Below are 18,480 nucleotides of genomic sequence, written 5' to 3' on the forward strand. Positions count from 1 at the left end.
GGAGAATGGCATGAACCTGGGAGGCGGAGCTTGCAGTGAGCCGAGATGGCACCACTGCACTCCAGCCTGGGCGACAGAGCAAGACTGTGTCTCAAAATAAATAAATAAATAAATTAATTAATTAATTAATTAAATTAAAGATTCAGGAAAATGGTCAAGAGGAAATGGTACATGTACAAAGTCTCACTGAAGTTTGCCTGTAATGTGAGAGTTAAATGACTTCGGCATTGTCACTCCTGCCTGAACCTGTGTGATCTTCTTGGTAAAATTAATGACTACAGGGTTTTAGGCGAAAGAACACAGAAATCTTAAAGTATTCTCGTCAATGTCAAATTGCAAGTGGGAAGCCCTGTAACATGGTTTCTTCTCCCAGTGTTGACAGAGCAGTGTGGAAGACGACCTCAGTAGACAGTACTGCGGCACTTTTTTGAGACATGACCCTGTGGATAAGCACTCGATATCAATTAGTGATCAGGATATGAAATCACTGCCTCTGCTTCTCATCTCTCATCTCTTTGTGCCATCAATAGGTTCTTGACATCGTCAGCACACTGACAGACCACTTAACTTTCTGAAAACCAAATACGCTTTTAACTACAAGTTCTGATTCAGATCGCTAATTTCAGTTCACAAATATAATAACATAATTGAAACACCTCGTCCTGTTGCTAAATATCTGATAGAAAATTATTAGCTCTTTAACAATATTGTCTGCTAATAGAAGGTTAATACTTACTCTCTAATTTACAGGTACCAATGTGGGAATTAGGGAAGTCAAATGACTTACTAATGGTTTCTGTACTTAATGGATATAAGTCTAATTTTAATGAAGTAAATAAATGTTGGTGTTCTAAGAATTTAGAACATTGGTGGTTTGCTGCTGTTGTAGTTTTTGGATAAAGCAAAGACATTTATTTGTAATGTCCATAACCAGCGTTATTCTTAAGTTTAGGACTTTCATTTTGTAAATAGTCTTTTTTTTTTTTTTTTTTTTTTTTTAGTGTATTGGCTACTAATTTATTTATTCATTCAACAAATATAATCGAATGCCTGCTCTGTTGTACTGAGTTCTCTGCTAGGAACTGGTCAGAAATACGTAAACGAGAGGCAGCACATCCACTGGAAAATCTACCAATACAAGCAGATGGCACCCATGAACATTTTCTCATTTTCTTCTTTTCAGTGCAGTGTAAAATGTTTTAATACAGCAAAACCATCGTAAAAAGTAGGCCAGGTACAGTGGCTCATGCCTGGAATCCCAGCGCTCTGGGAGGCCGAGGCGGGCAGATCACCTGAAGTCAAGAGTTTGAGACCAGCCTGGCCAACATGGTGAAACACCATCTCTACTAAAAATACAAAAATTAGGACATGGTAATGCATGCCTGTAATCCCAACTGCTCAGGAGGCTGAGGCAGGAGAATCACTTGAACCCGGGAGGCAGAGGTTGCAGTGAGCCGAGATGGCACCGCTATGCTCTATCCTGGGAGACAGAGCAAGACTCCGTCTCAAAAAAAAAAAAAAAAGAAAGAGAAAGTTCTTATATTGTTGGGGAATGGGGAATGTACTCATTGTGTACAGGGTTTACTCTGAAACAGTGGAAATAGTTCAGAACCAAATAGAGGTGATTATGGTTTACAACATTGTGAATGTATTAAATGCCCCTGAATTGTTTACTTTAAAATGGTAAATTTTATGTTACTTGAATTTTGCCTCAATACTTTTTTTTGGTTTTTTTTGTTTTTTTTTTTTTTGAGGTGGAGTCTCGCTCTGTCGCCCAGGCTGGAGTGCAGTGGCTGGATCTCGGCTTACCACAAGCTCCACCTCCTGGGTTCACGCCATTCTCCTGCCTCAGCCTCCCAAGTAGCTGGGACTACAGAAGCCCGCCACCTCGCCCGGCTAGTTTTTTTGTATTTTTAGTAGAGATGGGGTTTCACCAGGTTAGTCAGGATGGTCTCGATCTCCTGACCCTCGTGATCTGCCCGTCTCGGCCTCCCAAAGTGCTGGGATTACAGGCGTGAGCCACCGCGCCCCACCTGCCTCAATACTTTTTTTAAAGTTAATGTAGTTTGTGGTTTGTTCCTGTTCATATATTGATTTGACTTTATACCATATACTGGAATTCGGAGGTATCTGCGAAGTCTAGCTCAGTCCCTTTCAGGTCTTGTTTTGTATCTTTCAGTAAAATTCGAAAGTTTTTTATTTTCGTTTTGTTTGTTTTTTTGTTTTTATTGTTGTTGTTTTTGAGATGGAGTCTCACTTTGTCATCCAGGCTGGAGTGCAGTGACGCACTCTTGGCTCACTGTAACCTCCACCTCCTGGGTTCAAGCGATTCTCCTGCCTCAGCCTCCAGAGTAGCTGGGACCACAGACACCATCATGCCTGGCTAACTCTGAAGTTTTAAAAACAAATCTCAAACATTTCTTGTTGAGGTTATCCTTATTTATTTTTCTTAAATTATGGATGGGATTTTAAAATATTTTTAAACTGTTTATTACTGCTACACAGAAGAGCTATTGAGATTTGACTGTTTCGTTTATATTCAACTAATATAATTATTAACCTGATTTTAAAATAACAGTAGAGTATTTTCAGTTTTTCTAGGTTTATGATAAAAACTCTGTAAGCTGATATGAATACAGTTGACTTATTTTCCCTTGGTGATACAATAATTTAAAAAGACCCTTAAATTGAGTATTAAAGCTGAGCTTTTGTATTCTTTGTCTGTTAGGAAAAATAGGGATGGATTAAATACTTCTAACTATAATAATTGTATTTTCTCTTCCTTTTTCCTAGCATATCTTATTTTGATGCTCTGTTAAAGCCCTGGCTGTTTGTGTATTTTTCCTCTGCATTTTCCTCATCTACATATGTAGATGATGGTGTAGACAGCAGGATCAGAGGGAGAACAGAGGCAGCTGGGCTTCTAGCTTGGGGTTTGGGAGCAGAGTGAATCCCATGGTAGGGGATGGGGCAGGTTAGGTGTGAGACAGGCTGAATTTGGGAGAGAACTGGCTGTCTGCCTCTGTTCACAGGTGACCCTATCCTAAAAGGTAAGGCAGGAGACATAGTTGTAGGGATGGGCTTCCCATGGACTTACGATGGTCCCTGCATTTGAGCTCAGATCCTCACCAATGCTTTTGCAGTGTTGACGGCATACCTAACTTTTTGTATGTCAGTTTTTTGATAAATCAAGAATAGATTGATTTAAAAATATTTCTGCAGGAATGTTTAAGAGTGTACATGGGATATGCAATTTCTAAACGCTTGATGGTCTTTGAGTGCTTGAAGATAAACAAAGGCATTGTGACTTGAAAGTAGTAGTATTTTAGAATGGAAGTCCCGCCTGAAATGTGTCTGATAAAGAGTTAAACTATTTTCAGAAATGAGGACGTGTGCAGCCTGTCTCTGCAATGAAAGACCATTTCCCACTGATTTGATCACACTCTTTTTTCTTAAGCCCTGCTCCTTCCCATATTCTGTGCTCGGCGTGGTCATTAGGGACTTCCGCCATCGGGGATGGGATGCTCCTGGCTATTCCCTGAGCTATACTTACCCACAGTGTAGTTCTGTACATTTCCTGGCAGTGTGTGGCATGTACATGTAAGTGGTAGGACTTAGGGAAATCACACGATAGACAGCGCTGTAGAGGAGGAGAATCAGCTGGGGTTGCTAGCTTTTAATTGAAGTTTAGTTGGAGGTGCAGTGAGGTGAGACTGTTATGACAGATTTCAAAATGTAATGATAGGAAAATGAGGTGGGTTCATCAAAGTCAGGGTAAATACGGAGCAACGGCTCAGCAACTCAGCGTGAAACAACAGCTACAAACCCTGAAAAAATACAGAGTAATTAAAATGTGCATTGTGCAGCCCTCCTTCTCAGTGGGTACCTTTCCAAGGAAAGCAATAACTTTATTGTGAAAAATATAAACATGAATTTGGAGACGTAAATTACATGCATATTTTAATCTTGTCTATAAACATGGAAAGTTTTCAAAATGTAAATATAATCACAGTCAGCACACAACTGCAGCTGAAACCAGGTTTGAGAAAGACCTCAAGAAGGTAAAAGGTCCCCCAGATCCCCCAACCCCAACCCTATCGATCTACCTACCCTTTCTGTATATTTGGAGAAGATGAGGTGGAATTCCATCCTCCTCATTCTAAGGACACAAATCCTTATCCCTTATTTTCTAATGTCACAAATGGGTAGTAGATTTGACTTTTTTTCTCTACTTCCCCTCTCCTCTCTTCCCCCTTTGGTCTACACGTGTGGTGTTGGAGATTAGCTAGTGAGAGGCAATGGTCAAGCATTGAGTAATCTGCCACATGGAAAGGAGAAGGAAATTTACCTCAATACTGTCTGCATTTTTGGATTTTCATGCTGTGATCATGCAAGTTACCTCAACATGAGCCAGCTCTAGGGATTGAGCTGAGGGAGACAGCATGAGATAAGTAGAGAACTCAGCGAGCTGGTGTTGAAATGTGAGTGGATTCTGCCTCAACTGTGCCTTGCTGCCACAATGATTTTTGGACAGAGCCCTTCACTTCTCTGAGCCACGGTGTCTCCATCTGTTAAAGTCACTGACTTGGCCTGAAAGGAGTTCCAAGGTTCTTTCCCATTCAGATTTTCTATGATACTGTAGCCCATGGATTCACTCCAATCTAAGTGGGGTCCTGGAGATTCAAACCAATGTGGTACTCTTCTTGAGTCCCCAGAACATTTCTCAGGGTTCTGAAAAGACTCAAGAGGCTCCTCTGCCAAAGACTGTCCATGCTGTAATTTAAGGCCAGGACTTCCTGAGACTGTCGTTAGAAGTCCCTGATCCTGGCCTCATTTCTTTTTCTTTTTTTTTTTTCTTTTTTTTTTTTTTGAGACGGAGTCTCGCTCTGTTGCCCAGGCTGGGGTGCAGTGGCCAGATCTCAGCTCACTGCAAGCTCCGATCCTGGCCTCATTTCTGCTGCCTCCTTAGCTTTACAAAGGGCCTTCCTAGTAGGGAATGATGTCTGTCCAGACCATCAAGGCTTGTGGTTGGAGCTGCCATAGAGATGACCTAGTGTAAAGATCCTACATCTGTGTCTCCAGTGATGAGAGAAGTGTCTAATAAGGCATCTATCCTGCATTTCTCTCTCAGTGCATTTCCTTATTAGAGTAGAATAGTTGAAACTTATAGGATTGTAAAACAGATAGTTATAAAAGCAACCTGTCATTTATATACACTACATCAAAAAAAGTGTGGTATTCAGGGAAGCTTAGCTTTAAGGATTCAAACCCAAAGTTTAATCTGAAGAGTGTTTTTAGTATGCTGTTATATCTGGGTGATTCCACCAGGAAGACCTGAGGTCAAGTATTTTTTTGATTAATTGTTTTAGGGTAGAAAACAGAAAGCACATTGAAAATTCAGCATTTGCCCTGCCAGCATGTGACACAGTAGGAAATGGTTGGGACTTAGAAGTAGGATAAGAGACATGATTAATGATTCTGTAGGTTTGACAGTAGATTTTCTAATTCAGACCACTCATCCCCACCGTGAGCGCCAAAGGAAATCTTTCTTCCATTGACCATCAAGCCCTGGCCCGACTGAGACTTTCCTATATAACCTTTGTGATGGTCACCTCGGGCTTCCCTGGAAGAGGATCAGGTTCCAAAAGAGTTCTCTGATCTAGTTTTATCAGAATGTCAGAATGGTGGTGTTTCCAGAGCAGTCCCGGGGTAAGGAATTGGGAATGGGAGTGAAAGCTTGTAGTAAGTGCGTGGCCAGCTGAAGCTTTTGGGAACACAGAAGGAAGGATGAGTATTGGAAAGGGTGTGAAGTATTAGTAAAAGCACTGGTGTCATGACGTTGAACACTCTTTTTCTTGGCTCATAAGGATAGATATGCATGTTATCTTCATGCACTACTCGTAACGGTGGCTGTGCCTTGCACATTTTGTTGTTGGTCTTTTAATGATGAGACTAGAATGAAGCAAGAAGATAACATTCCTGTTTTAACGAAAATTCACCAAATAATCCACAAGAAAATAAACTTCACCTAAAAGTTCCCAGACGATTGTATCAAAGACCTATATGAAAGAGCTAAAACTGTCTGTAAAACTCTTGAAAGAAAATAAACATACAGGGAAATTTTCATGGCTTGAATTTAGCAATGTTTTCTTAGATATGATACTCAAAAGCTCGAACAGCAGAAGAAAAAACAGATAAATTAGACTTCATCAAAATTAAAGTTTTGTGCATCCATGAACACTACCGAGAGCGTGAAAAATAACCCATACAATGGAAGAACATATTTGTAAATCATATACCTGCTAAAGGTCTGGTATCCAGAATATACAAAGAACTCCTATAACAAAACTATGAAAAGACAACCCGATTACAACATGGTTAAAGTACTTGAATAAACATTTCTCCAAAGAAGATAAACAAATGATCAGTAAACACAAGATGCGCAGCATCATTAGTCATTAAGACAATGCAGATCCAGTGGCTCATGCCTGTCATCCCAGCACTTTGGGAGGCCAAGGCGGGCAGATCACGAGGTCAGGAGTTCAAGACCAGCCTGGCTAACATGGTGAAACCCCATCTCTACTAAAAATACAAAAATTAGCCTGGCATCGTGACACATGCCTGTAGTTCCATCTACTCGGGAGGCTGAGGCCAGAGAATCACTTGAACCTGGGAGGCAGGGGTTGCTGGGAGGCGAGATCATGCCACTGCACTCCAGCCTGGGTGACAGAGCGAGACTCCATCTCAAAAGAAAAAAAAGAAAATGCAGATCAAAGCCACAATGAGATACCATTTTTTATCTACTAGGATAGCTATTATAAAGTAGAATAAAATAGCAAGTATTGGTGAAAAGGTGGAGAAATTAGAACCCTCATACATTGATGGTGGGAATATAAAATGCTACAGCCATTGTGGAAAACAATTTGACAGTTCCTCAAAAAGTTAAAACAGGCCAGGCACAGTGGCTCATGCCTGTAATCCCAACACTTTGGGAGGTCGAGGCGAGTGGATCACCTGAAGTCAGGAGTTTGAGACCAGCCTGGCCAAGATGGTGAAACCCCATCTCTACTAAAAATACAAACATTAGCTGGGCATGGTGGTGGGAGCCTGTAATCCCAGCTACTTGGGAGACTGAGACAGAAGAATTGCTTGAACCCAGGAGGCTGAGGTTGCAATGAGGTTGCAATGAGTCAAGATCATGCCATTGCACTCCAGCCTGGGCAACAAGAGAGAAACTCGGTCTCAAAAAAAAAGTTAAGACAGAGATTACCATGTGGTAACTCTGCGTGGCCTTGGGCAAGTCGTGTAAACTTTCTGGACCTAGGAAGAAGACTTGGATAAATCCCTTAATTCTGGGTAGGAGAAGGTCTCGATCACGTGTGGGGCCTTTTCAAGCCTCATGGATCTTCCTTCACCCTGGCACCTTACTCGAGTGAAGGGGAGAGTATTTCAAAGGAAATGTTCTTCCCCAGGACAAGGAATGAGCTGGCAGACACAGGGCACGGAGAGTGTGATGGCACGGTCCCTGGTAGAGCCTTTGTAATATTGTTTAAAGTCCTAGTGCTGATTCTGATGAGCCTCATGCCCCTCAGAACTGCAGGCAGTAAACTCATTCATTTCTTCATACACCTACCACCAGCCAATAGTTATGGGGTGTGCCCCATGCTGTGTGAAGCATGGTGCTGGAAGACAGGGAGCCCCAGAATCCAGGGAGCTGATGTTTCAGAGGGAGGAGATATTACTGGAGACTTCATTATTGAGTTGCAGTCGTGGCGAGGGCTCTGAAGAAGTGGAGGCTGCTGTGGGCAAGCACTCCAGGGTCAGGGCGGCTGCTCTGAGGAAGCTGTGGATCAGCTGCTGTCTGAAGGATGACTTAACTAGGAACTAACTAGGAATGAATTCAGGAAATTAACTAGCAAAACCAGGAAAGGTGCAGATAGCGTTCCTGGTAGAGAGGGAACAGTGAGGAGGAAGGGAGAGTGGGCTTGGAGAAGAGACTGCGGAGAAGAGCCTCATTCCAGGATGTCACAGTGACATCTCCTCTCAGGTTGACATCCTTGAATTGTAGGACCAAGAGAAGTGATCTCCCTGAGACCACAGGTAGGCACTTTCACCAGCATCCACTGCTTCTGTGTCCCCACCAACCCACATCCTACGCTCTTGGCTGTGTAGCCAGCAGGAAACATGTAGTATCTCTGGAACTTAAAATGCTCCCCCGAGTCGGCTGTGACCTGAAGCCACTGCACCTCGGAACTTCTTTAATCTGCACAGCACAGGGCAGCGTGAGTGACAGAACGAGTGACCCAAACGTGACGCCCCACATGCCAGGCCAACATCCAGAGGATGTTTCTCTTTTTGGTCTTTCAGTTTTCTGCCCATCAAACCGGTAAACCAAGGCTCTGAGGACGGTGGAACTACCAGACTTTTACTTAAGCAGCAGCACTCATTGTGGTACTTGGTAGGCCCACTGCGTGTATTTGGTGGATAAATTGGATCCACTGTTGTAGTGGAGGCCACAGTTTCCGCACGTTAATGGCGCCCAAGGTGGATGGAGCTCATACCTGCAGGTCACGTTCTGTGCCCCTAGGAGCCCATCCCGGGTAAGGGGTGTGGTTTCAGGGGCCACAGTTGAGCCTCTCGGGTGTGTGCGTGGTGCTCCAGCCGGAGAAGGGGGAGCAGCAGCCACAATGGGAGCTGGCTGTTAGGGAAAGAGCCTGTCTGCCAGTCCCAGGTCAGGCATCCCCTCAACCTGTAACTCGATGAATTTTTTTTGGCGCGGGGGGCCACTCATTTGGAATCTTGCATGTCTTCTGTGTGGTCATCGATCTATTCCATCAGGCTTAATTTTTTTTTCTTTGCTTTCAGGAGAGTAGATCTGGAGAAACCAACAGCTGTGTTGAAGAAATAATCCGGGTAAGATAATTCTTTAAACAATCTTACCAGTCTGTGGGACATAGACTCTAAATGGGAAGGAAACCTGTGGCTCCATGATAAAGGAGCCCATAGTTTGTTGTTTGACGTGTACGTTTTCTGAGAGTGGTCATATAAGTTTTTGAAACAACACTTCTGTTAGCAATCTAGCAGCTGTACCCCCTCTGGGCACCTCTGCACAGGCTGAGGTGACACCCTATTAAAGTGATCAGCTGGAAGACAGAAGGAGAGAATTTAGATGAAAAATATGCTGGTGCTCGCATTTGGATGCCCCATTTATCACCCTGCTGTTTAAAAGCATCCTTTAATAGTCTGTACTTTTTTTGAGTCAGGCAGGGGTTGCCTGGTTATTTTTCCTGTAAACTTAATTGGAATCAGAAGCACTTGACAAAGAGGTAATGTTGAGGATCTGGAGCTCTTATTTCTCTGTTGTTCCACATGTTATTCGCCCTGTCACCCTCTGCGAGCCTGTCCTTTTCATCACTGTTGTGGCTAGTGCGGGTTCCCTCCCTGAACCAGTTTCGTGCCCAGCTTGACTTAGGTTGAGCTGTTCTGCCACATCAGTGTTTTCCCAAATATTCAGACACATAATCAGGATGTCGTCATCAACCCATATTTTCCTTCACTCATATTTTTTCAGGGGAGTTACCTAATAATTTATAGTTCTCAAAAAGCTGATACTACACTGGGCAAAACACCAAGACAAATTAGGCCAGATGGTATGGAATTTCACTGTTAAAAGAAAAAACTTTATTTTCATTTAATATGGTCCTTTCTTTTGGACATCCTACACACTTTTTTTTTTAATGCTGGTGAATTACAGTAATATAATTACTTGGGTTAAAATTTTACATTCACAACGATTTTAAAAAGCAGAATGTTTTTCTTTCTGGAAAGCATTATTTCATAAATAAGTCGCACGTTGACCAGAATAACTAATTGAAGTGTGATTTGTTGAATTCATAATGATTTTTTTTTCTGGCAGAGATTTATAGAGAAAGCAATTGTCAAAACAGGCAGCTTCATTTCTGGTATTTAAGTATATGTTAAATAAAATACATAGTCTATTTTATATCTATATTGTCTCTATTCTGGGACTTTGTTTCCAGTTAAAGAACAATCAACATAAGATGCTGATATAACTTTTCCTGTTTTTCTCTTTCAACATACTTTCATGTTTGCAGTTCACGTATTCCATTTTTAAGCCATTTTCCTTTGATTGGTTATGGTGTTTATGTCCGCAAAAAGGTAATACCAGAACACACCAATCCCCTCTTTGGTTTCCCTAAGTAGAAAAATTCTACCTTCTTTTTCTGTCTTGGCCCTTCTGAGGATATGGAAGAAATCCATCCTTTGATGTTCCTATTCTGTTTTCCATACAAGGCTTGAAGTTTGAATAAAGACTTGAGTAATTTACACACCAAAAGAATAGAGTTTAGGTAAAGCAAAATTCAATTTGAATAAAACTGAGTGTCACAATCAATAGCTCATTCAGCTTTACACTTATTGTTTTCTAAAGAGAGCTGATGAGAGCCTCATGTCCCCTCACCCCAGTCCTCCCCTCCCCGCCCTCCCACCGCCAGTGCTGCACCTGTGCCACACCCTCTTCAGATGAGCCCTGAAACAAAGGGAGAACATGGACCCACCGGATCACTGATTTGTGTCCATATGCAAGGCTGAAGTTTGCATGTGTGTGCAAGAGGGCAGTGGAGATGGTGGCTGGATCAGGAGGCAGCTGAGCTCCAAATTCCACTCTTCCTAGCCCATGAGCAGCAGTCAGGAGGGGAAGTGGGATGGACAAGGAGGAAAGAGGGATGATGGTGGCACTAGTTGAGCCTGGAGCTTTTTACTCTCTCTCCCTACTTGTCAGCCTAAGGTGTCAGTAGTAGTAGTTGGTATCTGGGGAGCTCCTAGGGGATCGCGTTAGTGTTCCCAGTGTTTCCTGGAACGGCTTTCTGTCTATGCCTGCATCACTGACATTAGTCATTCTCCAAGATCATCTACCCCTCTTAACCTCCAAACACAAGCATAGGACTCCTTCTTGGTTACCGCCCATAGTATTTGTTGTGTATCTGTCACACACCAGCCTTCCTCCAAGATTGTGGCCCCAAGGAGAGGGAAAGCCAGAGTGGTTGGTGAGTAGGTAGATAAAGCTAAGTGGCAGAGGCAGAAGGAGCTAGGTCATAGATCCTGTAAGATGCAGATCAGCTGAGCATTTGAGCAGAGTGATGTGATCACATTAGCAGTTTAAATGCACTACTCTGGCTGCTATGGAGAGAGGATCCACGGGGAAAAGGAGAAGCAAGAAGGAGTGGGAGGCTGTTGCAGGAGTCCAGACCAGAGATGCTTGGTGGTGCGCTCACGGCCATGGGAAACATTAGGGGAGATCCTGGCTTGTGGGAAGGGTGGAAATCATAAATTCATTTTTAGACATAGTGAGTTTGACGTGGCTTTGGGACATTCGAGTAAACCACGGAGAACATAGAACAACCTGTTGGAGGTCAGGAGGTCAGAGCAGAGGTCTGAGCTGTTAGACCAACATTTTGGATTAATTAGCATGCCATTGGTAATAACACCATAGAAATAGGTAAATTTTTCTGGAGAGAGACTAGAGACCCAGGAACAGTGAGAATCTAAATTCTGACTTTTAGAGACCAAGGGAAGGAATAGCGGCTGGCAAGTGGAAGTGAGAGAGAGTGACAAGAAACGTGGAGGGAAAATTATGACGGTGAAAAGTCGTGGAATCCAAGGAATGGGATTCAAGCTCAGTGGTGTTCAGAGTTTCTGAGGACGAGAAAGATGAGGATCTAAAACCACGCGATGGATGAGAGCCTAGAAACGTTGCTGGTGACCTTTGCGAGTGCCCTTTTTGTGGAGTAGAGGGGGCAAAAGCCACACTAGAGAAAAGAGAAAATGCAGTCAGTGAATTTAGAGACCTCTCGGGAGGAAAGGCTGTAGCTTCCCTTCAGCTCCCTTTCCAATTGCAGTGCGTCCCTCATACAGTAACCACCACCAGGCGATGAAGAGCTGATGTTGACTGAGCGTGCATTGTGTGTGAGGCACAGTTCTAAGCTGTGATTTAACCCTCACAGCTGCCTCATGAGGTCAGCGTTGGTAACATTCCCATTTTACAGATGAGGAAACTGAAGTGAGGATGAGTTAGACACAACTTGCCCAAGGTCACACAGCTAGCAAGTGGCAGAGCTGGGATTCTAATGAGGACGCCTTGCACAGCAACCTCTCTTAACTATCGTGCTGACTTACTAGATGAAGACGTTCCCCTGGCTCTTTAACAAAACCACTCAGGCAATTCGTCGTGAACGGGAGGTTTCCCGTTTCTACCTGTCTATGATTCGAAAGTGCCAAATTATGCATTTAGGCACTTAAATTCAGAGGTTTTATAGCCATGTTATCAACCTCATCTTTAACTTGTTCCTCTCTCCTCCTTATTTTTGCTGAGGTGACTGTTTTCAAGTCATTTGAATATTACATTGTGTTCTAACATATAATTATTTTTTATCCTTACTCAGAGCATTTTAATCCTGGGACCTAATAAATCTGTGTGTTATTGCAAATTTCTCTTAACTGAGGGAGAAATTAAAACAGAGTTCTGTGAGGATGGGCGATCAGGGCTAGAAGCCTTCATGGCTGACATATGTTTGTAACAAGCAGTTTTCTAAGTTACACTCTATTTCATCCTTAAAGGTTCCAGTGCTGTAATACTTAGGTGCTTTTCATAGCATTATCCATTAACGTAGAATGGCATTAACATTTGTTCAGCAAATAAAATTGGTTTACAACTTAATGGGTAGGGGTGCAGGGCTGGAATCTAGGATGTGCAGGTTTTATGCAAGGCAGCTCTACATGGCATTTGTTGAAGACACACATAACATAGAGTGCCTTTGCAATAAGAGACCAGTGTTTGAGATTCTGGTTTGGAGTTAAGGAATGAATTTAGAGACAATTTCAGTGCAACATCTGAGCAGATTACTTTCTTGGCTGTCATCATCTTCGGCCACTAATTTAATTCCAGTGTGCTGCAAAATATTCTTAGGGAACATTTACATAGAGTTGCATTTCTGTTTATCTGAAGGGGGTAAGGGGTACTTGTTTAAATTTTGGAGACCTCAACCAGTTTCCTGACATTATAGTGGGACACACTTGAGGCAAATAAAGTGAACTCATTTTTTCCTTGGTTTTCCAGAAACTCAGGAGCATCCTGGGTGGGATGATTTCCAGTTGTGGTCCTGGGAGATGTGTGAGTTGAGGGCACTCACCTGGGAAATGCACATCATGATAGCCTCTCACATGTACAGACCCCCGGATGGTGGGACAAGAGAAGCCTTATGCTCACAAATATCAATCAAATGAAAACCTACTTGCCATTCTATGCCTACCGGAAGGTAGAGGACAAAGAGATAACTTGTTTTCAGTGACCTATTTGGGGCCTCGTATGTATGTGGGCCGTTGGACTACACATTGTCATCTATATAGTCCGTTCACATTTTTGTAACATCATTATAGTTTTTTCTTCTTTTTATCTGAGTGAGCATTTTCAAAAAATAAGTGCTTAAATGTGAATCGCATAGGACAATAAGAACAAATTCTTATCTTTATCCATGAATGAGGTTTTCGATTGCAGTGTTTTTTAACTGTACAGAGTTGAAAAGGTTAATACGTGTCAACTCATAGTATCTATCAATACTTTCAAATGTGTAAATTCCCAAAACACTTAACTTATGTTCAATCCGGGTCAAATCTTCCCTGCTTCAGACCAGGCAGGCTTTTTTTCTCTTGCTCATACTGTTTCCTTTATAAGTTATTTCATTTGTTTCCAAGAGCAAAGATTTCATTAGTGATGAAATGAAGCCCACCAATGGCAAAATCAATCCAGGTGTAACTGTAGAGGTGCGCCATTAATATATCCCATTACTTGCTATAGTTAAATAAACTCAAAAGTCAGCACAATGGAGGGGTAGAGAAATTCACTGAGAAAAACCTCCAATAAGTCTAGCCAAGATAAGTTAGTTGACTTGGTAGTCCTGTGTTTTCTTTTTGCATTTGGCCATGTGAACGGTTAGGGACAGAAATACCATACTTTCATATCTCATTTTATATCTGTGAGATTAATTGTTAATAAATGCTGTTATACTAATCCTGTGGGGTGAAACCGAAAGCCCTTCCTAAATGGCTCCACTTCTACCTGCCAGGGGCACCCTGGTGCCTGCAAGCTGTGGCCAACAGCTTGCCACTGTGTTGCAGGGCCCTGTGACTACAATCTGTGGACTTGGCAGTGGCTCTGGAGGTGTTCATTTTCTAACAGAGGTGGGACAAGGGACCACCTTAATTCAGAATCTGTTCTGAGCCCGGAGGCTTTGGGGTGATGGGTAAAGGAACACTGGAAGTCCAGAAGCTCTTGTTGAGAATGAACAGCTTTGCGCTTCGATGGTTACCTGTTTCATTTTGATGCATGTCGTTAGACATCACAAAGTTGTTTGCAGAACCATATGCCTAGAAGATGAAGGGAATGTTAGTAGCCCAAGCATCTAAAAGTCTGTGAGATGATAACTTCTGCCCTAACAGTAAAAAGTGGGTTCTGATACCACAGTCAGTATCTTTTCATGGGGCATTTGTCAGTATTTTACTGTGAAGGTTTCACAGTTTCTTGGAGATACTTGGAGAACTTCAGCACTACACTAGAGGACCAAGGCAAGTACGTCAAATAGAAGTAGATGTACTCAGTACCTTCGAACACCTACCACATGCAGAAGGCACTGAGCAGGTGGGATTAGTGAGTTAGAGGAGGAATGCAGGGGAGAAAACAGCGGTGTGCTTCTCTCAACAGCAGGACTTCCTTGAAAGGTGGTTTGCAGAGAGTCCAGCCCCAGCAACACAAAACAAGAGGGTAGAGGGGTGGGACTGGAGCTGAGAGAAAACAGCCTTACTGCTCTCATGTGTATGTGGGCTGTTGGACTACACATTGTCATTCGTATAGTCCGTTCACATTTTCATAACATCTTTATGGTTTGTTCTTCTTTATATTTGAGTGAGCATTTTCAAAAAATAAGTGCTTAAATGTGAATCACATAGAACAATAAGTACAAATTCTTGTCTTTATCCATGAATGAGGTTTTTGATTGCAGTGTTTTTTAGTTGTACAGAGTTGGAAAGGTTAATACATGTCAAATCATAGTATCTATCAATACTTTCAAATGTGTGAATTCCCAAAACGCTTAACTTATGTTCAATCTGGGTTTCATTTGAGTGTTCTTCTCCAGCAGTGAAATGCTAGTGTTCGGTACTAGCCAGCTAACCTGGTTTATGTCATTTGTTGACTTTATTTAAGAGAACCAATGCAATTTTGTTTTTTCTTTCTTGTTCCCATACTTTATATCACCATACGTATTCATCAGACTTTGAAAACTTACTGGAGATGAGAGCTGAAGATTACTTTTATAGTTATTATATTTTAAGGCGTTTAAAAGGATTTTTAGAATGCAATTTGCATACAGCAGGTGCTCGAATAACGTCATTTCATTCAACTTTGTTTTGTTATAAGGTTGATGAGAAAAAAACCCAGTTCCCATCCAGGGCCACCGTGTGGAGCCAGTACATTGTCCCCATGCCTGTGTGGGTTTTCTCTGGGTTTTTTCCAGTTTCCTCTCACATCCCAAAGATGTACCCTTTAGGTTCACTGGCATGTCTTCACTTAGTGCCAGTGAGTGTGGATGTGCCTTGCCAGGGGTTGGCTGGCAACCTGACCAGGGCTGGTGCCTGCCTTTCTCCAGCCACCTGCCCCACTGAACTAGGATAGGTGGCCTGAAAAAGAATGAATGAATAGAAATGATTCTAACATAAAAATTCATCAAGTCTACAACAGTCATACAGATGCACATCACTAAACAGCGTGGTATGAAAGCACCAGGTGAGCAGGCCCTGTTGTGATTGTCTTTGTTTTATTTTGTTTTTGTTGTTTTAGTTTTAGTTTTGTTTTGTTTTGTTTTGAGAGAGAGTCTCACTCTGTCACCCAGGCTGGAGTGCAGTGGCACAATCTCGGCCTCCCGGGTTCAAGCAATTCTCCTGCCTCAGCCTCCCGAGTAGCTGGGATTACAGTCACATGCCACCACACCCAGCTGATTTTTGTATTTTTAGCAGAGACAGAGTTTCACCATGTTGACCAGGCTGTTCTTGAACTCCTGACTTCAGGGGATCCACCTGCCTCAGCCTCCCAAAGTGCTGGGATTACAGGCATGAGCCACCACGCCTGGCCCGTGATTATCTTTAAACTTCATGGCAGGAGGAGGTGCTCCTTACAATTTTTGCTTTGCAGACATTTATTCCTTGATGGAAACCACCACCACTACAACTGCAATCACTCACTGATTCACCAAGAATGGTGTCAGTAATTATCTTACTTGGTTATTTATTTTTATTTATTTATTTTACTTTAAGCTCTGGGATACATGTGCAGAATGTGCAGGTTCGTTACATAGGTATACATGTGCCATGGTGGTTTGCTGCACCAATAGACCGGTCATCTAGGTTTTGAGCACTGCATGCGTTAGGTATTTGTCCGAATGCTCTCCCTCCCCTTGCCCTCCACCCTCTGGCAGGCCCTGGTGTGTGATGTCCCCCTCCCTGTGTCCTCGTGTTCTCATTGTTCAACTCCCACTTATGAGTGAGAACATGCGGTGTTTGGTTTTCTGTTCCTGTGTTAGTTTACTGAGAATGATGTCTTCCGGCTTCATCTATGTCCCTGCAAAGGACATGAGCTTGTCCTTCTTTATGGCTGCACAGTATTCCATGTTGTATATGTGCCACATTTTCTTAATCCGGTCTATCATTGATGGGCATTTGTGTTGGTTCCATGTCTTTGCTATTGTGAACAGTGCTGCAATAAACATTCGTGTGCATGTGTCCTTATAGTAGAATGATTTATACCTTTCAGTATATACCCAGTAATGGGATTGCTGGGTCAAATTGTATTTCTGGTTCTAGATCCTTGAGGAGTCGCCACACTGTCTTCCACAATGGTTGAACTAATTTACACTCCCACCAGCAGTGTAAAAGCGTTCTTATTTCTCCACATCCTCTCCAGCATCTGTTTCCTGACTTTTTAATGATCTCCATTCTAACTGGCATAAGATGATATCACATTGTGGTTTTGATTTGCATTTCTCTAATGACCAGTGACCATGAGCTTTTTTTCATACGTTTGTTGGCCATATAAATGTCTTCTTTTGAGAAGTGTCTGTTCATGTCCTTCGCCCACTTTTTGATGGGGTTGTTTTTTCTTGTAAATTTGTTTCAGTTCCTTGTAGATTCTGGATATTAGACCTTTGTCAGATGGGTAGCTTGCAAAAATTTTCTCCCCTTTTTTAGGTTGCCTGCTCACTCTGATGATAATTTCTTTTGCTGAGCAGAAGCTCTTTAGTTTACTTAGATCCCATTTGTCAATTTTGGCTTTTGTTACAATTGCTTTTGGTGTTTTAGTCATGAAGTCTTTGCCCATGCCTATGTCCTGAATGGTATTTTTCTTACTTGTTTTATTAGTCTTTCTTAATGTAGGCATAGCTCACATTTTTTCAGTATTTAATATTAAAAGTGTTTGGACCTTATGAAGAAGTTTGGTGATGTTTTTGTGATTAGAAATGTGCTGTTTATATCAAAATCAGCCTATGGTGAAACTGGTTTTATTATATAGCATTTCACTTAGGAGCCTCAGTTTCAAAGACTGAGGAGCCTCAGTTTCAAAGACCCTATTGATGACATTAAGTGAGGACTTACTGTAGAGACACCAAAATATCTGCTGAAGTGATATTAGTACTTAAAATACGAAGGCAAATAAGATTCTACTAAAAGTATTGTTGGAGTGTGAATGTGTGTACGTGTGTGATGTGTGTGTGCAATTCTTGTGCCATAAAATCCCTAGCATGAAGGGCTCTGTGACCTTCAGCTCTACCCAACATTTTTAACTTTTCACTCTGACCTAGGAATTCCATCAGGCAGCTGGTCCTTACAAACAGGTCCTCAAGTATAAGCCACCAAAGACCTTTCAGTCCCATTACTGCCTCCATCAAATTCCCCAAAAGCCTTGCTGGTTTCTTCCCAAAAGCCTTGCTGGTTTCAGCCTGTGGCTGGGATCGGTATACTGAGTCATGGCCCTCTTTGGAAGTGGGTCCCTCTCATGGCAGTCTCTGCTAGCTCACTGCACATTCATGCTTGGTGCCTTGCTTGTCCACTCTCTGGTCTGCACTGCTCCTGAGTCACTCCAGGACTGACAGGATGGAGTCCAGGCTGCTTCTCTCCAGCAGCCAGTGCTAGAGGCCTGGATCGTGGACCCCTCCAGGCAGCCAGCCGGTTACGACCGACCTCTGCTTTATGCTGGATCTCACTGCCAGGGCAGGATCACAGTAACTAAACTATCCTCTCTTCCTTGAAGGGTGACTTATTCCCCGCTGGAGCTCACCATCAATGCGATGTTCACCAGCATTACTGACTTGGAGGGTATCCTTCAGTCAGTTTACCATGGACTTTATCAACCCCCTC

The 18,480-nt window shown here is 42.6% G+C and overlaps 1 protein-coding gene across 7 annotated transcripts in view; it reads left to right on the forward strand.

The window, feature by feature from the left end:
- The window catches only part of LOC105490094 (ALF transcription elongation factor 3), a 620,895-nt gene that overhangs the window by 298,684 nt on the left and 303,731 nt on the right, over window positions 1-18,480 (forward strand). For all 7 annotated transcript variants that reach the window (XM_071077266.1, XM_071077269.1, XM_071077264.1 and 4 more), the window contains one exon: window positions 8,866-8,913. In XM_071077266.1, coding sequence (XP_070933367.1) covers window positions 8,866-8,913 — 48 coding nt within the window. The remainder of the gene's footprint in view (window positions 1-8,865; window positions 8,914-18,480) is intronic.

Source organism: Macaca nemestrina, chromosome 13 (genome assembly GCF_043159975.1).
Source record: "Macaca nemestrina isolate mMacNem1 chromosome 13, mMacNem.hap1, whole genome shotgun sequence".
NCBI lineage: Eukaryota > Metazoa > Chordata > Mammalia > Primates > Cercopithecidae > Macaca > Macaca nemestrina.